The sequence below is a fragment of the Grampus griseus genome (genome assembly GCF_964374135.1).
Source record: "Grampus griseus genome assembly, chromosome: 2".
In the NCBI taxonomy this organism is placed as follows: Eukaryota; Metazoa; Chordata; class Mammalia; order Artiodactyla; family Delphinidae; genus Grampus; species Grampus griseus.
In genome coordinates this window covers 119,948,667-119,969,604 of record NC_139018.1, presented here as the reverse complement: position 1 = coordinate 119,969,604, position 20,938 = coordinate 119,948,667, and the positions used below count along the sequence as shown (strand labels likewise).

General features: G+C 42.8%; 1 protein-coding gene across 1 annotated transcript; it reads right to left on the bottom strand.

The window, feature by feature from the left end:
* Window positions 1-1,085: 1,085 nt before the first annotated feature.
* SKIC8 (SKI8 subunit of superkiller complex) lies at window positions 1,086-18,760 on the bottom strand. The gene is made up of 11 exons (XM_082647675.1): window positions 18,701-18,760; window positions 14,885-14,935; window positions 14,148-14,175; window positions 12,293-12,398; window positions 11,745-11,917; window positions 7,412-7,560; window positions 7,097-7,190; window positions 6,160-6,253; window positions 4,240-4,332; window positions 3,302-3,380; window positions 1,086-1,338 (listed from the first exon to the last, which is right to left on the bottom strand). The coding sequence occupies exons 2-11, from the start codon at window positions 14,894-14,896 to the stop codon at window positions 1,249-1,251; spliced, it is 918 nt and encodes a 305-aa protein (XP_082503801.1). The 5' UTR covers window positions 14,897-14,935; window positions 18,701-18,760; the 3' UTR covers window positions 1,086-1,248.
* Window positions 18,761-20,938: the final 2,178 nt, after the last annotated feature.

The following is a 20,938-nucleotide window of genomic DNA, read 5'->3' as shown; positions in this document are numbered from 1 at the left end:
ATGTAGAGAATTTGGAGGGTGTTGCTTAAAATTTATTCCACCTGTATATTTGTCACTTTAAAATTAAAATTGAGCTGGTATGAGAGACAGATGGTTTTGTTTGCTTGTTTTTTAATTTTCTCGAGCTCCAGTGACCAGTGCTAAGTGCCAGTTTGCCTCATATTGGTTGACATAACGGAATGAAGTTTCCACTCTCACGGAGCTTATATTTTGGGGGTGGGGATCAATACAAACATCACGCAGTGATGACTGCAGTGAAGAAAGAGTAATGGGAAAGGGGCCAGGGGAAGGCCTCTACTGGGAGCTGACCCCTGAGCGGCTACCTGAAAGCAGTGAGACCTCTGAAGGTCTAGGCAGAGGAAGTGGCCAGGGCTATGTGGGTACAGGAAGGTGAACAAGGCAGAGGCAGGAGAGAGAAGCGAGGGGCTACCTGAAGAGCATGGGCTTGATGCTATAAGGGTCATGGGGAGTTTGGAAGAAAAGCACAGGACCTGACATGAATCACATGAAGTTATGATCAGTAAAAAGCAACAAACTTTGGAGCGTTAGCTACTTACACCTTTCCTATTACACGCAGACCATGTCTCAAGTGGGCCGCTGAGGAGAAAACTGAGGTACACGTACCTCCAGGCAAGAGGTCAACCAGAGTAAGAACAGGTTTGAGCCTGTAGACACTGTTAAGGCAGTAATACCCACCCAGCAAGTTACAGCTTCTCTAAAATTAATAGGGTGAAAAAGAGTGTGACAGGGGACATTTTTTAATCTATCAAATAGAAGAATGCCCAGATAGGACTACAGAATGTTCCCACCCAGTCACATATCCTGTTTCCTTCAGGATCCCATTCTGAAATAGATTAGCTTTCTCTTACAGCTTCTGCATGACTCATTCCTTGGAAGAGTGAGCCTGAATTTCTGTACTGGAAAGTTCAGTAAGTGCCTGGATGTATTCATTTCTGAGGCAGATACTCGGTTTCACATAAGGATGCTGATTCCTCTCACTGTTCTACCAGTAACAGGGCAAATGAAAACGAAGCATGTTCAAGAACATGGGTGTTTGCATTAAGAACACTTTATGTTACAGTATGAATGGCGTTTCCAATAAAACATGAAAAGATTTATACTGTATCTACAAAATTTAAGTGTTTGCTACAATAAATGCTATATTTCTTTTAAACAAGCTAGAAAGGTAAGGAATGTCATGATCAATCTATACATTCTTTCTGCAGCATTAGCCTGGAAGATTGATGTTTAAATTGGACAATCGTAGATGTGAATTTCCTGATCATCTCCGACAGACACAATCTTTGAGCCATTTCCATTGTATTTTACTCCCCAGACCTGTAAATAAAAAGAAAAAAAAATTCCACTAACACCTTTATTCTTTATGAATGAACATCCTTACTCTATTCTCATTATACTGAATCTAGAAAAACACTGAGATGAGGATGTTCTCGTGCTTTCTGCCTTTCCTCTAACCAGGGATCTTCTATTACTACTGTTTGATTATCATTCCACTCACCTCCCAACTCAAGAAAATTTCATTTCTAAACACAAATCAAGATATCTACAAACCTTTCAAAGATTCACAATCTAGGAAGTGACCTAATGCTGTGAAGATGGAACCCACAAGGGACCAGCATGTGGTCTCATTTATGTTTCCAGGAAGGAAAAGGCCCAACTACCCTGAGGTCGCTGCCTACGGGGATCATTGCAAACTGTGCTCCTCACCTACCTCCTCGGGCTCGCTCCCACCACGGTCAGTACTTCTCACTCTCTTATTAGAGGCCTATGAAACCTGCCTGTCCCTAGAGATAACTTGGCGTCACACGTCATTGCTTTCATTTGCTATGTACTGAATTAACAGATTCACACCTCCTTCCCAGACAGAACTGATGTGGCAGGAGTTTTATCAGGTCAGCCTGTCACCCTACCCCTTAGTTGGGTGTTCTAGCCCTGATTTCAGTGCTGTGATTGGGCCAGGTGATGGCCTCATTTCCACTCCAAACGTCTTCCTCTGAGGAAAGCACCACACACTGACCTTCACCTGCCAAGCAACACAGCCAGCCAGGTCTTACTCCCTGAGTTAAATGTTTAAATCCAGTAGTGGAATGTCAAAATTAAACCCCCTCAACTTTGTTGGCAACAATTTAAGATTAAATGTAAAAAAGCATGAACAACTGTTAACTTTAAGCTGCATTCCGAAGAGATTCTATGAGATTGCCATAAGAGCATTTAAAATATCTTAAAAGACAACTTTATACTGCCATGGGTATTTTATTTTATTTTATTTTATTTTTTTTGCGGTACGCGGGCCTCTCACTGTTGTGGCCTCTCCCGTTCCGGAGCACAGGCTCTGGACGCACAGGCTCAGCGGCCATGGCTCACAGGCCTAGCCGCTCCGCGGCATGTGGGATCTTCCCAGACTGGGGCACGAACCTGTGTCCCCTGCATCGGCAGGCGGATGCTCAACCACTGCGCCACCAGGGAAGCCCTGGGTATTTTATTTTTTATACTACTTCCCCAAGACCCTTGCTATTCAAAGTGGTTGGAACCAGCAATGCTAGCCTCACCTGGAGCTTGTGACGAACACAAAAACTCAGGCCCAGGCCAGACCCACTGAATCAGCATCTGCATTGTTACCAGATCCCCAGGAGATTCCTGTGCACATTAAAGACGGAGAAGCCCTGCACTAGAATGCCTTTATCATTTCACATTCATCTTGGAAAGATAAGACTCCTATGAAAACAAAGCCTCTTCTCCCTAATTTAAAGACTGAAACAAAAGTTAGTAATATCACTAACTTCAAACAACCTGTAAGAATTTCTGGCTTCAAGTATATTCAAAGAAAAAAAAAATCACTTCACTTCTTTGGGCCGCTCCAAAAGAGAAAAGCGATGGCTGTGGAATGGAATGGAAGCTTCTGAGGAAGCAGGTTCTTCTTGAGCCAGCCATGGCCCAGCTGTACCCAGAAAAGGGCCCAGGCACGCCCCAGGCACCAGCTGCAGCATGTTTCAAAGAAGGCATTTAAAAGCTGTTGGCTAGTACCCGTTTTCTGACCTACACAGGGACATATCATGCCTTGTGGGTTGCTAGGCTGACAGCACGTCCTGAGCCTCTGCACCCCCGAGTGCGCACAGGAACACGGGCTGGATGGACATCCAAGCAATCAGAGTAGCTCAGCCCCAAGGGTCGACTGGTCTTGACAACCCAAGCAGCAAGGTTAGGAAAAGGAATGAGTTTTGGCACAGTGGTCAGACAATGCTAGCAATCCAAAGGAATATGAATGTTAATTATGCCATACCTGGTCCTGGTGGTCAAAGAAGGTGTGAACACAAGTCCTCGTTCCAACATCCCAAACCTTTACACTTTTGTCAGATGAGCTATTTTAAAAAAGGGAACATTAGTATCAGAAAAGTTCTCAGACTGGTTTGAAGTTGGAAAGAACCTGATCAAAAATCCCACACTCCTTCACTCAGCCTACCTAGAGGCCCCCTTGGTGCCTGGGTACACAAGTGGCCATCCAGGGCCCCAAAAGGTGGCCAAGGATGTTGGCACCACTGGTTGGCTTTCCCGTCTCACAGAGCAGCTATTTCTCTGAACTTCTGATCTGCCTGGCCTTCATATTAAATGTTCTCATCAGGAGTCTCGGATGAGAGTCCTATATCCGGATGGGAGGGAGGCCCGTGAAAGCTTCAAAATAAAGGTTCTCAGAGGCTTCTGTAAACCTCTGTGCAATGCTATTAAGCCATCCATCTCCTGTTTTTCAACTGTCTTGGCCATCCTGGGCCTAAACAACATTGGGGTCTCAAAGCACAACATTTTAAGAACAGATTTTCATATCTGAAGTTACTACTGTAACTGTGTTATCCTGTGTTACAGTAGTAACTGTAGTAGTAGTAACAGTTACAGTAGTAACTGTAGTAGTAACAGTTACAGTAGTAACTGTTACTGTTACAGTAGTAACTGTTACTGTTACAGTAGTAACTGTACTGTTACTACAGTCCCTTAAGTAACTGTAGGTAGAAGCCTAGATTTATAAGGCAGAAACTAAGAGCTGAACTGTTCAAAAGAATCCACTTTTGTTCCAGCTAAGGATAATTAACTTCACAATTTAAAAAACACTGCAGAAAACAAAGGCTATCTGAATTTAAAAAGGGTCTTCAAATTTTAAGGCAATTCATACAAGATGACCATCTTCATCTTCCTAACATTTTAGAAACTGATAAGAATCATAAGTACCTGGAAACAAAGTGTGTGTCATCAGGACAAAATGCAACGTTCAGCACCCAGGATGCATGGCCACTCAATGTGCCAGCCAAGTTAGCGTGCTGTCTGAAATGGGAGTTTCAAATAAAATGGAGAGGTTAACTTTTGGAATACAATCACTGAAATGGAAGGTATACTCTTAATTGCCCGTTTAATTGGACCAAATCTGCTATCCTTATAATCACCACAGTATTAGTTTAAAAATTCCCCTTTTCAATGAAGTAGCATCACACACTGCAGAAACAAAATTTTCAACAGCATTAACCCCAAATATGTCAATGTCACCAAGAGCCAAAAATAAAATCCTGAACAAGCAGAGCTTAAAAAGCTCAAAATAAAGAAGGCTCAGCAAGCCAACTCCTAAGATGAGGAAACACAACCAGCAGGGGCAAGTAGGCCATCTCAGGGCAGTTGCAGGTTCTGACCCCTGCCCACCCAGTACCCTTTCCATATAGGGCCAGTGCCTTGTGTCTAAGGAATGTATCAAGATGTACTCTTTACAACAGATGTGGCTTGGATAGACCATTTTTAAGCTAACCAAGAACAAGACAGATCTAATTACTACAGTCATTTTCACTCTTTAAAAAAGTGAAATGAAATCACTTATGGCTGGAAAACAATCCTAAGACCCGACTGAGGCCAGCCAGCAGTTTCACCTCTGAACCCAGAAGAGTAGAGCAAACCTCAGTTAGGTACGAGGAGGAGAGGTGGCCTCAGTGGAAAGCAGTGGGATCACAAGAAGGTAAAAGTCCTAGGTGTTCATTCAGTAACAGCACCTTAGCCAAACCACCACCTCAGCTTGGGCTTCTCGCCTGCATTATGGGGACGCTAATCCACGCTACCTTACCGGTTGTTGGGGAGGATGATGAAATTGTAGCACTGAAAGCCTTATTAAAGAAAACTGGATACTTAAGGAATTGCTGCTATTTATATTGGCTCTGCTACTGACAGGCAAGCACAGTTTGAGAGAGGCATCTTCCCCCCAGACCCTAACACCCTCATTCAGCTCTAATTCCAGAAGCTGCAGTTCTCATTCCATGTCTCTTTGACAACTTTTCGTCCTCCAAAAGCCCCCAAGTTTAAACTCCCGAAAAACTCTCACAGGCCCATAAAAGGACATGCACGTGGATGATCGTGGTTGTGGCACCCGTCGTTGGGAAGAAGTGTAACATATGCACCCAGTGGATTAGAATGCTACCTTTGGAAGCCAGGAACCAGAGGCACACGGATTGCAGTACTGAGTCAAAGCATCACACACACGTCAAACACCGTATAGGGGAGACCTCAGGGGTGAAAAGGAGTGGGGACTGAGAAAGACAGGGGGAAACAACAAGAGAAAGGGCCCTTGCACAGGCTTCCAATGAAACAGAGCCGTGAACTGAAGATTAACTCACTTCTATACCTGTGGTCAAAAACCAACAACAAAAAAGCTCCCTCATCTAGACCTGCTGCAAGCTGGCTTATGAACTGACAGTTCCCTAACTAGGGCAGAGAAGTACCTTCTAGAACACCCCTAGAAAATGGATGTTCTAATTGTTTACCATCATTCCAAGCCAGCTACAGCCCATGGCTCCATCTCCTCAACTGTACACTACTTACCTACCTAAAAGAATTTAAAATCACAACAGACAGGATGCCTGAAAAAAAGTAGCAAGTATGTGATCCTAGTAGGTAACCCATGCACGTCTTCCTCCATAACATTCTAAGCTCAAAGCAGGGACGCTGACAGGGGAGGAATGACTGGGGAGACTGAGCGTCTGACAGGACCTGAACACAAGTCTTTCCTAGACCCAGAGAGGGAGCAGCACACTTGCTAGGGCTCCTCCTAATGATAAGAGGCAAAACAGGCATTGGTATTAAGTGAGAAGCCTTGAATCCCAACAGGTAACTTACACATCATAGATCTTGATGTAGCCATCATCTGAAGCAGTGACAAGGAGCTGCGAATCCGGGGAAAAAGTCAAGGAGCGAATGGGCATAGCGTGGCCTGAAATTCACAAAGACGCTTGTTAACTAATACAGTGTCCACTAACTATGTCACTTTTAATGACTGTAAGTCACTGGGTTGCACTGCCCAGCTGCTTCAGTCAGAGAGGGTACTGACTGGACCCTTCCTTCTAATGCTCTAGAAACATGCACATAACCCAGGCCCCTCCTGCTGGAGCCATTTCACCTCAGATCCCTTCCTTGACCAACTGGACCTCAGCACACATTGCTTAGAAGAAACTCCTCTGCCACAGATATGGCCAAACATGGAAATATGCATCGTTTCTGATTTGCAAGGTTGAACAAATAGGATGCTATTTCCCTACCAAATCCTTTGTTGTAGGGTAAAGGATACACTGAAGAGGTAATATATCCTCTTGGTAGGATTCAGAATAGTACAAAAGAATACAGAGTAGAAGTCGCCCTCCAGCCCTTCCCCTGTTCTAGTACCCAGTTCTCCTGCCCAGAGGTCATCAGTGCAAAGGGTAGGCACAGCACTTTCATCTACCTTCAAATTACTGACAAAAAGCAGTTATTTTCTATTCACAAAGTTCTTTAGAACCAAACATGACAGAAATAAGACACTCATATAGCTAGGATATACTAACACATAAATAAAAGGCCTGTTCACCAAAAAAAGCATTTAACACTGGTACAAGAGCTAATATGTCTAGGTTATAACTAGTGACAAAACTGAACCTTAGAGGCATTTGAGATCTCCAACTGAGATTGATGTTTTGCAAATCTAATGCTCATTTGCCATTTAGCAGCATTTTAATGAAAGAATACGTCTTCCTTTGTGATCTGATAACCCAGTTTGCACAAAATAAACGATGAACCACACCTTCCAGCGTGTGCAGAAGTTTCCCGGTTGCAATATCAAAAATATTGATAATTCCGTCTATGGCTCCACTGGCCAGATACTTCCCATCAGGACTCTGCGCAGAGAACATATTGAGATCATTTGAAGCTCCATATTGTTAAGCCATCCCCACCAAACACAAGCAATCTGCTGGCTGCAGGTCTAACTGGCTGACTGGCAAACCATGCCAGTAGCTGCCTGACAAGACCAATGCAGAACGCTTACCAAGGAATACAATGGGCTAGAAGAGTAAACTGAAAGAATCAGAGAGAGAAAAAGTGAGCAACGTTTCCTTACATATGCAATACTAAGAATGAATTTTCCTCTTGTGTCCAAAGAATATTCCTTTTTCCCACTTTCCACACCAAAAATGTTCACTTTCCCCACATGAGTTCCTGTGGCCAGATACTGGGAATCAGGAGAAAAGGCCAAAGTCCAGGCATCCACTGAACAGAAAAAAGAAGGGAAAAAACTATAGTGAGAAAAGACGTGACTTTAATTTTAAAAAAGTTGTGAAGATATTAATTCTATACCAATTTAGTTTAAGGGCGTCTTAAATTTTTACTAAAAATGTAGATAGACAGGACAATACCAAGTGTTAGCAAGGATGTGGAGAAACCAAAATCCTCATACACTGGTGGGAAAATAAAATGGTACAGCTACTTTGAAAAACAGTTTGACACTTTAAGTAAAAACACTTACCATAATACACAGCAGTTCCACTCAGAAATGAAAACACATGTCCATGCACAGACTTGTACCTGAATGCTCATAGCAGCATTACTCAGAATATTAAAAAATTGGAGAGAATCGAAATGTCCATGAACTGGTAAATGGATGAACAAAACGTGGAATATCCCATAATGGAATACTCACTGCTCAGCAATAAAAAGGAACCAACTACTGATACATGCTACAACACGGATGAACCTCAAAAACATTATGCTAAAGAAAGAATGAAGATGTATAAGACAATACGATTTCACTTATGTGAAATTTTTCAAAAAGGCAAAACTATAGGCACAGAAAGCCGATCAGTGGTTGCCTGAGGCTGAGGGTGGGAGCACAGATTAACTATAAATGGGCATGAGGGAACTTTTGTGGGGCATGGCAGTGTTCTAAAACCGAATTAGAGTGGTGGCTGCACAACTGTGGAAATTTACTAAAACCTGTTAAACTGTATACTTACAATGGGTTAATTACAGAGTGCAATTATAGAGGTGAAAGTCTACCTCAATAAAACTGTAAATAAATGAAAAGGTACCAGAAATACTCTTATATAAAACTGTAATATGACAAAGTATTTACCACAAATTAACAGAGAGTAAGGACTGGAAAGAGGCACTGCTTGTTTAAAAAAAAATCAGCTAGTTTTTAAGTTATACCACACAGCCTAATTTCAAGCGTTCTATTCAAATGTTATTTGTGTATCACAGTGCTTCTGTGTAAAAGTCTCCAGACTCATGGGCAGCCTGGGTAAACACATGTGCTTTGTATTTCCATCTGGACCACTGATAATATTTTAGCATTTCTTTTCTCAGCTACATGGGAACCTCTTCATAGGCAACCCCAAAGAGCTTTGGGAGCTTTTGGGGGCAGAGCCTAGAGGCCAAGGAATAATCTAGTTGTCCAGTGCTAGTCTAGGTCCCTTTGCCCATACCCACTCTTATATGGGAATGTACCCTAAGTCCTGCCCCTCCTGCACCTGCCCAGAAACAGTACTTGTTAGATCAAAGGGAGAGGAGAGAAAGGCTCCTTCCCATGTCACTCTCCTTATTCCTGGGGCAGGGCTCAAAGAGGGCCCTTCTCAGCCCAGGGGAGAGTGAAGGCCTCTCTGAGCTTAACTCATGGTAGACAGGGGCTCCTAGCACAGATGGGTCAGCACCATGTTCCACGGTGAGTTTTAAAATAAAAAATCTCTCACAATTTTTTTTTTTTTTTTTGCAGTATGCGGGCCTCTCACTGTTGTGGCCTCTCCCGTTGCGGAGCACAGGCTCCGGACGCGCAGGCTCAGTGGCCATGGCTCACGGGCCCAGCCGCTCCGCGGCATGTGGGATCCTCCCGGACCGGGGCACGAACCTGTGTCCCCTGCATCGGCAGGTGGACTCTCAACCACTGTGCCACCAGGGAAGCCCTCTCACAAATTTTAACACACATATTCAAAGTAATAATAAATAATTTAGCTCTATCACTTTTCTTATGAAATATTTGTTTTAAAAAGGAAATTAACTTCAACAGGGCTCAATTAACCAAGAAGATCTGAAAAAGCTTTTATAATCAATCTCTCAAATAACTGCTCTTTAATATCTATCTTTACTCCTAAATGAGTAAAGCATTATTCTAACAGGATTGTTTTCTTATTCCTATCATAATTAACTGTTTACAGGTATAATAGTTACTAGAAAATCTGATTTTTATTCCTTGAAGTTTAATAAAATCACACTTTTGAATTATTTTTACATTTGCCTATTAACTGTTTGATAATATAGAACTTTTAGTGGCAAATATCCTTATACTCGAAATTGAAGGAATTTTTTTTTTTGGAATTTTTATTCCTCCATTAAAATGTGCAGTCTAAAATTTATTTTAACATTTGCATAATAAATCACTAAGTTCCACCTCATCAGCAAAAGAGTAGCTTTTCTTTACATTGGGACATCTTGAACCATCTGATGTTGAGAGGCCCCTATGCCTCCGCCTTTGTTCTTCTTCAATGTCAGTTTGCTGGAGCTACAGGATGGGTGAGGTGCCCAATGGAGGATCTTCCCCTTCATCTTCCCTTTCTTCTACTTCCTCACTTTCTTCTTCAGGATCTGAGATTTTCTTTCTTGTCTTTTTCTCCTTCTTCTGTTCCTTCTTTCACATTCTCCAGGCATATTTTCAAGATAGGTATAATGTAAATGCCCATTTCCCTACATTCATTAGACCTAGACTTATTAGTTTTACCTTCAGATGAATTCAATTCAGCCACTCCTTAGTTGTCAATAGCAATGCTTGCTTTTATTACTCACCCAAATAACTGTTGTTTAATGGTCTGGTATAGTTTAGGAATATTCCTATCCAAAAAGAAAATAAACCCAACCCTCTACTCATCTCAGTATCTTTTTTCTTTCCTAACAGTAATCTTTCAATGATCATTTGCCACACGTGGAACCAGTATGTAGTTTAAGGTACTATTTGTCAGGGAAGGCAAGGTGGATACAGACACCATCCTTTTCCTTGGAACCAATCCAGTAATCATTTCTTCAGCTGTGGTGTGCCCGGGGTGGGGGGGGGCACAAAACCACGCAGTGACCTTGGCGTCATGGGAGGGCTTAGGTGTCCAATATGAAAAGGCAGCAACAGATCTGCCTCTTCCTCCTCTCAGCTATAAAGCAGAGTCTTAACAGACTTTGTGGGCTAGTTTGGGGACCCAAGTCCTCTGTAAGAGATTTCAACAGGGCAAGGACACATGCAAAAACAATCATCTGGGGAGTCAGAGTGTCTGGGTAGCTTTTTTCAAATACATATCCCAGCCCACACACCCCAATAACTGTGATTCAGTGGATCCAAAATAGGGATTGGACATATGCATTATTTAAAAAGCTGTAATAGTTAAGAATCAGAGACATGGAACATTGCCACTGAGGGGAAATGAACTCAGTTTCCAGACAACCCAGAGTCCTTAAAACCCTCGGACCATCATTCTTTCCAGAATAAGTACAGCCTATAGGGTCTACTGAACATAACCAGTGGGAGACAAATCCACCTGGGTCTCCAATCAAGGGAATTAAGTTAAGGAAATCCCTGAGCAGCTCTTCCGTAGTCAATCCACAGAGGGGTGTGCCAGAGAGGGACCAGACTCTCTGTACTCTCTACCGGTCATCACCTATTCTGGAAGAACAGGCTCTGCTCATGAATGCTATGCAGTCATTTACAAGTAAATATAAGGCTACAAGGAATCCTGAAATGTCATGTTGCTTGTTCCACATTAATCCAACCTACTGAAATCATTAGCTTCCATTACCTCAGATATTTATCAAGGCTAATGGACAAGATTATGCTGTCCTATAGAACTTAAAAAAACAAACAAACAATGGATTTGTTTCTTTAGAAGTTTCATATATCTATCATATACTAGAAACAGGCACTTTAATCATAATTAGTAGAGATTACCATGATACAGATCTATGAGGACACAGTGCTTTATGTTCTAGACCTCTATAAGGCAGTGAATGTATCAATTCAGAATATAGCAAACAGAGGACCTCTGGACCATTCAAACACAAGTCCACAATCCCAAATCAGCAATTCTGAAACCCAAAGGCAATGAAAACTGTAAGTTTAAAAAAATAATTTTAGTACTTAAATTCATTTGGTAATAAAACCTGACCTGAACTGATGTAAGGCTATTTATAGCGTGTATATACCTCTCTTAGTGTAAATACTCATGTTTAGTCGCTGAGGTATCAGTATTTGATTAGAGTGCTGCCCCCAGCCCCACTGAAGGTATTACATGACATACAGTTCATGCACCCATATTACCAGTCTCAAATCCAAAAAATTCTGAACTGTAAAATACATCTATCCCTAAAGGTTTCAAAAACGGATTGTAAACCTCTAGTATCTTCTCTAAGAGTAAAACTCTTACCAGGTCCTGCATCTATAGACTTTATCTGTTTGCCGTTTTCCAAGTCCCAGAGACGAATATGAGCATCAAGAGAACTGGACGCAGCAATGGGCAGGGTGTGGCTGATGTCCACAGACACCACACCCAGCTGATGGCCCTCCAGACTCCACTGTAGGTCCAGCTTCTCATCACGCCTTCAATGGGGGACAGAGAAATGGATTTCTTCACACACAACACATTGTACCTGGCATCTGAAATTCTGGGCCCCTGTAAGTATGCATTACCAATGGTCTGTGAAAAGCAGAATCAGAGAGGAAATCAAGAGCCACAGAACACCAAATGCAGCCAACTTTTAGCCATGAGACTTTTTTTTTTTTCTTAAACTATAGGGCCTGAACAGCGAATAACAGGAAAACGAGTGAGAGAAAAATAATCTGCCTTTGTATACCACCATACTACTATTGCTTTCTTGCTCAGAAAACAGTTAATACTTCTCTGATTGCAATTTGGGAGCCCAGTAGTAAAAACCCCAATTTCCAAGGCTGCATGTTAGAGGAGAGGGCACTCACCATTTCCAGACCTTCACCAGGTCATCCAGGGATCCTGTGACCACCGTCTCAGAGTTTTCTTTCTTGTTTGTCCCCCAGGCAACTGACCAAATGGCATCATCATGGGCTAGAATGGAAAGCACTTCATTTTAAAAGTCTTCATGCAACTTCTAAACTGAATGTGCTAAGATGAAGCTGAAATACTGTTACAACAACTCTGAGGTAATATCTACCTGTATCACTTTATTGTTTGCAAACTGCTTTCTCATACAGCTTTTATTATAACTGTGGAGGCAGATATGAAAACTGGAGGTTCTGAAGAAGCTACTTGCCCCAAATCACAGGTTACCAGGTAGGGCAGCAGTACCATAGTAATCCAATGTCCTTTCTACTTTAGCATGCTGTCCAACATGCATTAGTTTGGAATGGCTCTCACTTAGCTAAAGTGAAACCCACCCCAAAAAGAGATCTAAAGTTGATAAGAGTTATTTCTTAGAGATCCTTGGAAACCAGTAGGCAGGTCTGAAAATAAATAACTAAAGCAGCTTCCACGCATGAGTTGCCTTTTGCCACAATGTCTATTATGTTCAATGGGCCAGTTATTACTTTAATCCTTTTATAAGTATTACCTCAGCCACAACAACCCTATGAAATAGGTACTGTGAATAGTATTTTCATTTTACAGATAAGGAATCAGAGGCTTAAAGAAGCCTAGTAGCTCACCCGAAGTCAAAAGCTAAGAAGAGGCAGAACTGGGATTCAAACCCAACCTCTCTATTAACTAACGTCCACTTTAAATTCTAAGTCTTTAAGTTGCATATCTGGCAGGCCATGCCGGTGGGTCTGCAGACCTGGTGCAGGAATATAAATGTGACAAGTGCACAAGGTGGCTTTCTTCATACCTGGCAGCATTTCTCCAGGAACACCTTTTCAAGATATGAATACAAGGGCATTCAACTTAAACAGCTGTGAGTTACATACATGGCTTCCGTTACAATCCCCACGCGACCCAAGCCTGCTAGCTTGCCAGCCGGATGGCATTCGCTGCATACAAGGTAGCTGACTGGCATGCCTGACTAGCTACTAGTTACCTATGCTAGCTAACCTGAAAGAATGCTTTTGGCTTAAACTTTAGACTACCTAAATGTCACCTACTTAAAGTGGAAGAGCTTTTATTAGGCATTCCACAAATTCCTCCAGGCTTTACCTAACTCATCCAGGCTGTGGTGGAGAAATGGGATACATGTGAATAGTCCAGGCACATACTCCTTTTCAGGTATGAAGTCCAGTATCACTGGCCAGTTACCTTTCTAGACTGAACTCTGACCTGCCTCCTGCTCCCATTCCCACCACTGTCTCCAATGCACAGCCCCCAGCCCACCCCCCACACTCAGTAGTCTTGACAGAAATTCACCTCGCTGTTACTATATCCTTCACTTTCATTGAGGGTCAAAGGTCCTCTGCACTTGTTGTAAATGAAGGAGCCCGATAAAAACCCCCAAGAGAACTTCTGAGTTCAGGGCCAGGCTCAAGTTTACCTCCCCAGATGAGCTGTGGCATTAACAGATTTCTGAGACTCAAAGCGTTTCCTTCTTTCACTTTGATAGCTGGGAAGCTCAGAGTTCCTCAGGTGGGAAAGCTTTCCTCAGCCTGGAGTTCTCCGGTCTGTCATTTGACTCCTGCTTTTTCTTTTAAGTTAGTGGCTTGGTTTTTGTTGTTGTTGTTGTTTGTTTTTAAGTGTATTTGTTTTCAGCTGCTTCTGCCAATGTTTCTGCAGAGTACAGTTGGAAACTGTATGTCTGGTCAGCATGACAAAACCCTTACGCCAGGGACAGTTTTTCATAGGTAAATTTGCTTGAACAGGCAAGCTGCTTACCTTGCTCTTGTTTGAAGAGAATACTGTACTAAAAAAGAACAGAAGACACATTAAACCAACGGTCAGATTTCAGATGTGTCCCATCCCTTCCCTAAAACACCCCCTGGCACCCAACTCACCGCCCTGCCCCCCGGTAGATATAGTCACCACAGTGTTAGCTGCTTCCCCTGCCTGATCTCTTAGGAGCTCCTTGATTCCTGCTCATGCAAGGTTTGTAGAGTCATACCAGAAAAAAATTAGTTCTTTAATTTTAGACAAACTATTGTCTCTTCTCCCTAACCACTATTACCAACCCAAAAAGGAGAGTAGTAAATTACGTGTTTTTTCCTGCTCTGATCACCAGGAAGCTCAGAGTCCAGTTTGCAGCTTAATTTTTGCAGCTGTATAAAACCACACAGTCTGCATAACCTGTTAACTCTGTCCCTAATTTATTACAAAGATATGTTTCTCTTTTTCTGATCTTTGTTTCTTTCTCGTTTTTGTGTACAAATTCTTTTAAGCTTCCTCAATCCCTTTGTAAACTGTGGTACAGACTTAGATAAAATAATCCTCCTCTTAGTGTTGTGCATTTTACTAGTGCCACCTACCCTCTGGTGACTAGGTGCCCAGGGTCACCCTACTCTTCAGGAGAAGAGCAGGAATCAGATGCTAGTTTTCTGACTACACACCCAGACAACGTACTGGGCTCGAACCTGCCAAAGAGACCAACTGATATTCTTTCTCTCCATAGGCCTTACCTGGTTGGTCATTTCCTTAACCAAGGATGAAGGGCTAAAGGCCAGACAGCTCTGTGGAAACAATACCAGGGTTTCAGTAAGGGGGTGTCATCAGGACAGAGGGGGCTACAGAAGGTTCCCCTTGATCAAGAAAATAAGGCAACTCTTTGGCAGAGTTGCCTGGACACTTTTCTGTGGATCAGTCCCAGGGGCCCCCTTCACAAGCCCTACCAGGTGGCACGGACTTCTTTCTCAACTAGTATCTATCACCTCTCATGTTTTCTTCTCCTCAAGTTGACTACAGAGAGGGACCAGTCTCCCTCCTTTGCTGCTCTTCAGAGAGATAAAAACCACAGGACCTTTTAATTTAAAATTTTATTTATTCAAAACTCAACAAGCAAATATGGGGGAGCAAAGTTCTTAGAGTTCATGCGGGGATCTCAGCCAAAAATGCCTATAAGAGCCAGTAGGCATGTAAATGAGGACATGAGCTAGAGGGAGACACATGTCTCCCAAAAGGTGCTGAAGTCTTTAAGGACTTAGCTCAGCTAAACACAAACTTAACCATAGGAATAGATTTAATTTCTCAGGCTATAATAAGAGTTCTCGATCTTTTTTGTGTGTGCTATAGACCCTCTAGCAGCCTTGTAAAGCCTATAAACCCCTTCTCAGGATGTTTTTAAATACATAAAATAAAATACATAGGATTAGAAAGGAAACCAAGTATGGGCCATTCTTGTTATTCCAGGCAGTTATGTTCTATAACATCACTGAACACCGAATTAGTGAACACTGACTGATCCACTGCTCCTAAGGGAGACACTGCATTAGGTTCCTGCAAGACTCTGATAATATTTTTGGTAACCAAACAATATGTAACTTTGTTTTATGCATGTTTCTCAAAACTACAATGAGGTATCACCTCACGACGGTCAGAATAGATATTATCAAAACATCTAGAAACAATAACTGCTGGAAAGGGTGTGGTGAAAAGGGAACCCTCCTGTACTGTTGGTGGGAATGTAAACTGACACCACCATTATGGAAAACAGTATGGAGGTTCCTTAAAAAATTAAAAACAGAACTACCATATGACCCAGCAATCCCACTACTGGGCATATACCCTGAGAAAACCATAATTCAAAAAGAGACATGTACCACAATGTTCACTGCAGCACTATTTACAATAGCCAGGACATGGAAGCAACCTAAGTGTCCATCGACACTTGATGATGATGAATGGATAAAGAAGATGTGGCACATATATACAATGGAATATTACTCAGCCATAAAAAGAAATGAAACTGAGTTATTTGTAGTGAGGTGGATGGACCTAGAGTCTGTCATACAGAATGAAGTAAGTCATAAAGAGAAAAACAAATACCATATGCTAACACATATATATGGAATCTAAGAAAAAAAAGGTACTGATGAACCTAGTTGCAGGGCAGGAATAAAGATGTCGACACAGAGAATGGACTTGAGGACACGGGGTGGGAGGGGGAAGCTGGGGCAAAGTGAGAGTAGCATCGAAATATATACACTACTGAATGTAAAATAGCTAGTGGGAAGCAGCAGCATAGCACAGGGAGATCAGCTCAGCGCTTTGCGATGACCTAGAGGGGTGGGATAGGGAGGGTGGGAGGGAGGCTCAAGAGGGAGGGGATATGGGGACACATGTACGCATATGGCTGATTCACTCTGGTGTACAACAGAAACTAACACAATATTGTGAAGCAATTATACTCCAATAAAGGTCTATTAAAATAATAAAGACACCTTATTTTACGTTGGTAATTCATTAATACTGAACTTATGGCTAACAGCACCAAAATGCTTGCCTATATGAAGTTTATCTACACGTGTGTTTTCTCCATAAGGCACATCACAGTCTTCCTGCACTTAGGAACACTAAGAGTACTTTAGCACTGTGCTTGGGGGGGCCATTTTAAACACTGAAATTACCAATAAAAGCACAAAAATCCAAAAATCATGGCACTAACAGACTGAAAACAAGACACTTGTTTACAGCATGAGAACTGAAGCAAGAAGGCAGAATGTTTCCTTGTTCAACTGCAGCTGAGAATGTGTGTCAGTTGACTCAAAATTTTCACCACCTCACACATGTCCAAGAAAGACCGCAAAAGCACTGCAAGTACTGACTTGGGGCCTACAAATAAATTTTAACATGTAGATGAATTTGCAAATACAGAAGCTGAGAATAAAGATCAACTGTATACCGAAATAAAATTTTACCAAATACAAAGAAAAAAAAATTTTTACCAAATACAAAAATTAAATTTGTGATAGCATAACATGTGATTCTTAATTTACACATTACATAACAAGATCTAGCAGCAAGTCTAATAACTACCGTAATTTCAAAGTTGTCATGAGCTTACACAGTATGCTAAGATATGAAAATATCTGTAATTTCTATTGGTGACAAAGTCAACCTGTCAATACTGTGGTTTGTTGACAACATTCATAATCGAAAGAAACGCTAAATTTCAGTTAGAGGTTAGAGAACATAAGGATGCAATTTTTCTTCTCATCCAAGTTCATGGCTCCCTCAATTCTATCCATCGACAGAGGAGACCATACAGCTAAGGCATCCAGGTTCAGGTTACTTGCTTTAAATTTGTAAACCCAAAAAGGCTACCGTGAAGGTTTTCCAAGGATAACAGAAAAAACAAACAAACGATTTGTAAATAATCTTTGCCTGTGAAGATCTCAATCAAGTTGGTAGTGCTTAATTTGTGACCCAAGAACAGGATCTTGGCCAGGGTAGGAAAGACAGGCAGGAGCTCAAGCCAGTTTTGCTGAAATGAACAGTATTACCACTCTGCTTGGGCACCAGCCCTCTGCCCAGTGAAGCAGAGGCCTACCCTCTCCCCTTCCAAATCCTGCCTCACATCCCTGCAACAGAGAGAAACAAAAGAGTAGGAAGGTTTGCAGGAAGCCAACTCCATGAAGCCAGCCTCCTCAAGACAGAGGTGTGCTTCTATCAATGAATGCACGTTTGAGGATATACCATGAGTCAGGCTCTGTTTTACGTTCTACACATAGGTTAGCTCACTGAACCCTCTCACCCCACTTAGTAGATATTCTTATTATCACCTCTACCTTCCTGATAAGGAAAGTGAGACTCAAGAGAGGTTAAGGAAGCTTCCTAAGGTTAGTCTGACAGTAGAAGGTGGATACAAGCTATAGTATAGGCCACCAAGCTACACTACCTCTTACATCAGTTTCTTATCCTCTAATAATTTAAGAGCTAAGAGGACCCCAAAGCCCTCTCTTGCTACCTTCTCTCTTAAGAGAACTTTCCTCCCAACTTCCTAGGCAGAATTCATTGCTCCCTGCTCAGTGTTTCTAAAGAACTTTACACATGTCCCTATTAAAGTACTCAGGCAGGTCAGCAACCCATAACACTACATGGTACTTGAAATAAAGATAACTCAGCCTGTGCTTGTACCTGTCCAGCTCGCTACCTAAGAAGACAGCGTGGCCCACCACTGGAAAACTTCGGTTAAGACAGTCGTTCCGTCTACGGACACTGAGACCTTTACTGCAGAGAAAGCAGCCCTAATCTCGAGGCTGCAGAGAACACCCTCAGGATGCAAGATGAGGCAATCTACCCTCTCCCCTTAGGCCCCGCACGTCGAGAGGCAGCCAGGATAAATGGAGTCACGGAAGCCACTACCCTCGGGCCCCGCAGCCTAGAGCATTCCTGAGCAAACCGTCTTAGAGGCAGCCTCGGGCCCACCCTCGCTCACCCGCCCTCCAGCCTGGGCGGTTAGCGACTGCCATCCCCACCGGCTGCGCGGACCAACTCACCGCTTCACTGCCCGGCTGCACGGCCCTGCGGCTCGTCTGACGCCAGTCTCCGCGCGACCGCGACGCGCGGCGATGAGCTCACGAAGGGGCGGGGCATCTCGCTGGTCCCCAGGGCGCCGGCGCATGCCGCAGCGGCGCATGCCGCAGCGGCCCCTGCCGTCGCTACGCCGCGCACGGGGCGGACGAGGATGAGGGTAGGAGGGTAGGAGGGTAGGAGGGTAGAGGGGGAAAGAGGCTACGCCCCGGTCACGCTGGTTTCCCCCGGGGGGCGGGGCCCCTGGGAACATGCTTCCGGAAGCGCAGTTTTAGGTTTCAGCAGATGACCTCTTGGCCGTTTGGGTTCCAGTCTCTTCATTTGTAGTTTGAGATTAAACTACACATGATGACTGCAAGACTTCTGTTGCTTCAAAAATTTTTCAGTGAAATACAGCTTTGTTTTTCAAACTGCAAGTCACAACCTGTTACTGTGACGGATATCAGTTTATTAGGTCGCGACCAGCATTTTAAAACAAGGCGATGGAAGGGTGGAGGCACGCACCCTATCCTCGCAAAGCTGCCCGGCTGCTCCTGGCTGCTGGTCACTGCCCAAGGCTCTCTGGGCAGGAGGGAACAGATGTTTGGGGGAGCGGAATGTCTGGGGGCGGCCCCTGAAGGGTTAAGCCTTCTTTCAGGCTTAGTCGTGGGAGAGAGTACAGTCTCTCCTGATTAAAACTGGTTTAGAAGTCCAAAAAGATTCTAGTAGGACGTGATGATAGTATAGTCACGGTGAATGCAAACCTCTGAAGTATCCACGTACTCTTACCCTATCTCCACCCCCACCCCAAGTTAGAGTTTCCCAGTATCTAGTTTATTAGGACCATCTTGAGTTCTATGATGATTTCAGGAAACTGTTAAACCGTATATCTGTTGTCCATACAACTGGATAAAGTTCATCTTTGAGGTCTTTCTGAGGAGGCTGTGTGGCCCAGAAATTTGCTGAATACACTCACGAGTCTCCCAGGGCCCATTCTCTGGTCCTCAGTCATCCCTTCAGTGACACCTCTGTCCATGGAAACTTCATCCAGCCCCAGTGGATCCCCTGCATGTCATGGGTTTAGTAAATTTGGGTCAAAGTGAGCAGGCTTCAAGACTTACCTTGAATTGTCAAAAGTCTTACATGGCGTCTCGTAAAAGTCAAGTTATCCCTGCAACCATTCTGGATCTATTTGACCACAGGGCATTTGCCTCTGAAGCTAAGGAAGAATGTACAAATTATATCCTCAGACCAGGAAGCTTGTCTTGAAACCGGAGGTAATTCCTATCACATTGACTTAAGTGCTGAGTGGACCCCAGTGTTCAGGCAAATTCCACAGAACTTGGTTCACAGAAATCGGACCCTGTAATGGCTGGCATCCAGGTTCCTAAAGTGTAGAAAGGACTTAACGTCGGTCCCCAGTGCAATGGCTTTTAGCAGTGAAGTGAAGAGTGATCCACTGCCTCCCTGTGCAACTGATTGCCAGTTTTGGCCAGTCTTAGTTTTTACCCCTTTATTTTTGTTGGCAGAGTTTGTGGGTTTCTCTGGATTTTGAATATAGACTGATTATTATGTGATCTCTCCCTAACCAGGATAATTGGGCCATCTTTACTTTTAGCTTATATAAAGAAGTATTCTTGAATACTCCTACTTTAAGAATGGTGAAATTTTGTCTAAAAAAATGCTTACAACTATATAGTTAAATGAATTTTAATTTGTGTGATTTGGGCTTATGTGGGTTATTTTTTTCCCTGCACATTAACTGTAAATATTCCACCTCTAAATTATTCTGAGAGCACACTGATCACTTTTATGCCTTTTATCTGTTGTCAGAATACTAAGGCTTTCTGCCTCTGTTTGCTTGCTTCCAAATCTGCTACTATTAATTTCCAATTGAAGCAAATTGTTCTGGGTATTAATTCAATTTTTGTCAGCCATTATAGTTGTTCTGAATGAAAATTCAATCATCTCTCAAAAGAGAAATATAATAGATTAAAAAAATAGAAGTTGTAAGAGTGTATCGTGCACTTAAAGATACGTCATATTTTATTAAAAAACTTGTTTCACATAGGCAGGTAATGGATCACAAAGGAAAATGTATTTCCTGCTGTGGGTTGTGACCAAGAAGTTTGAAAATCATTGCAGTAAAGACTTTCTAAAGACTTTCCAGCTCTATAGTTCTATAATTGTGATAGGAACTCCAAATCATTCATTCAAAAAGGATG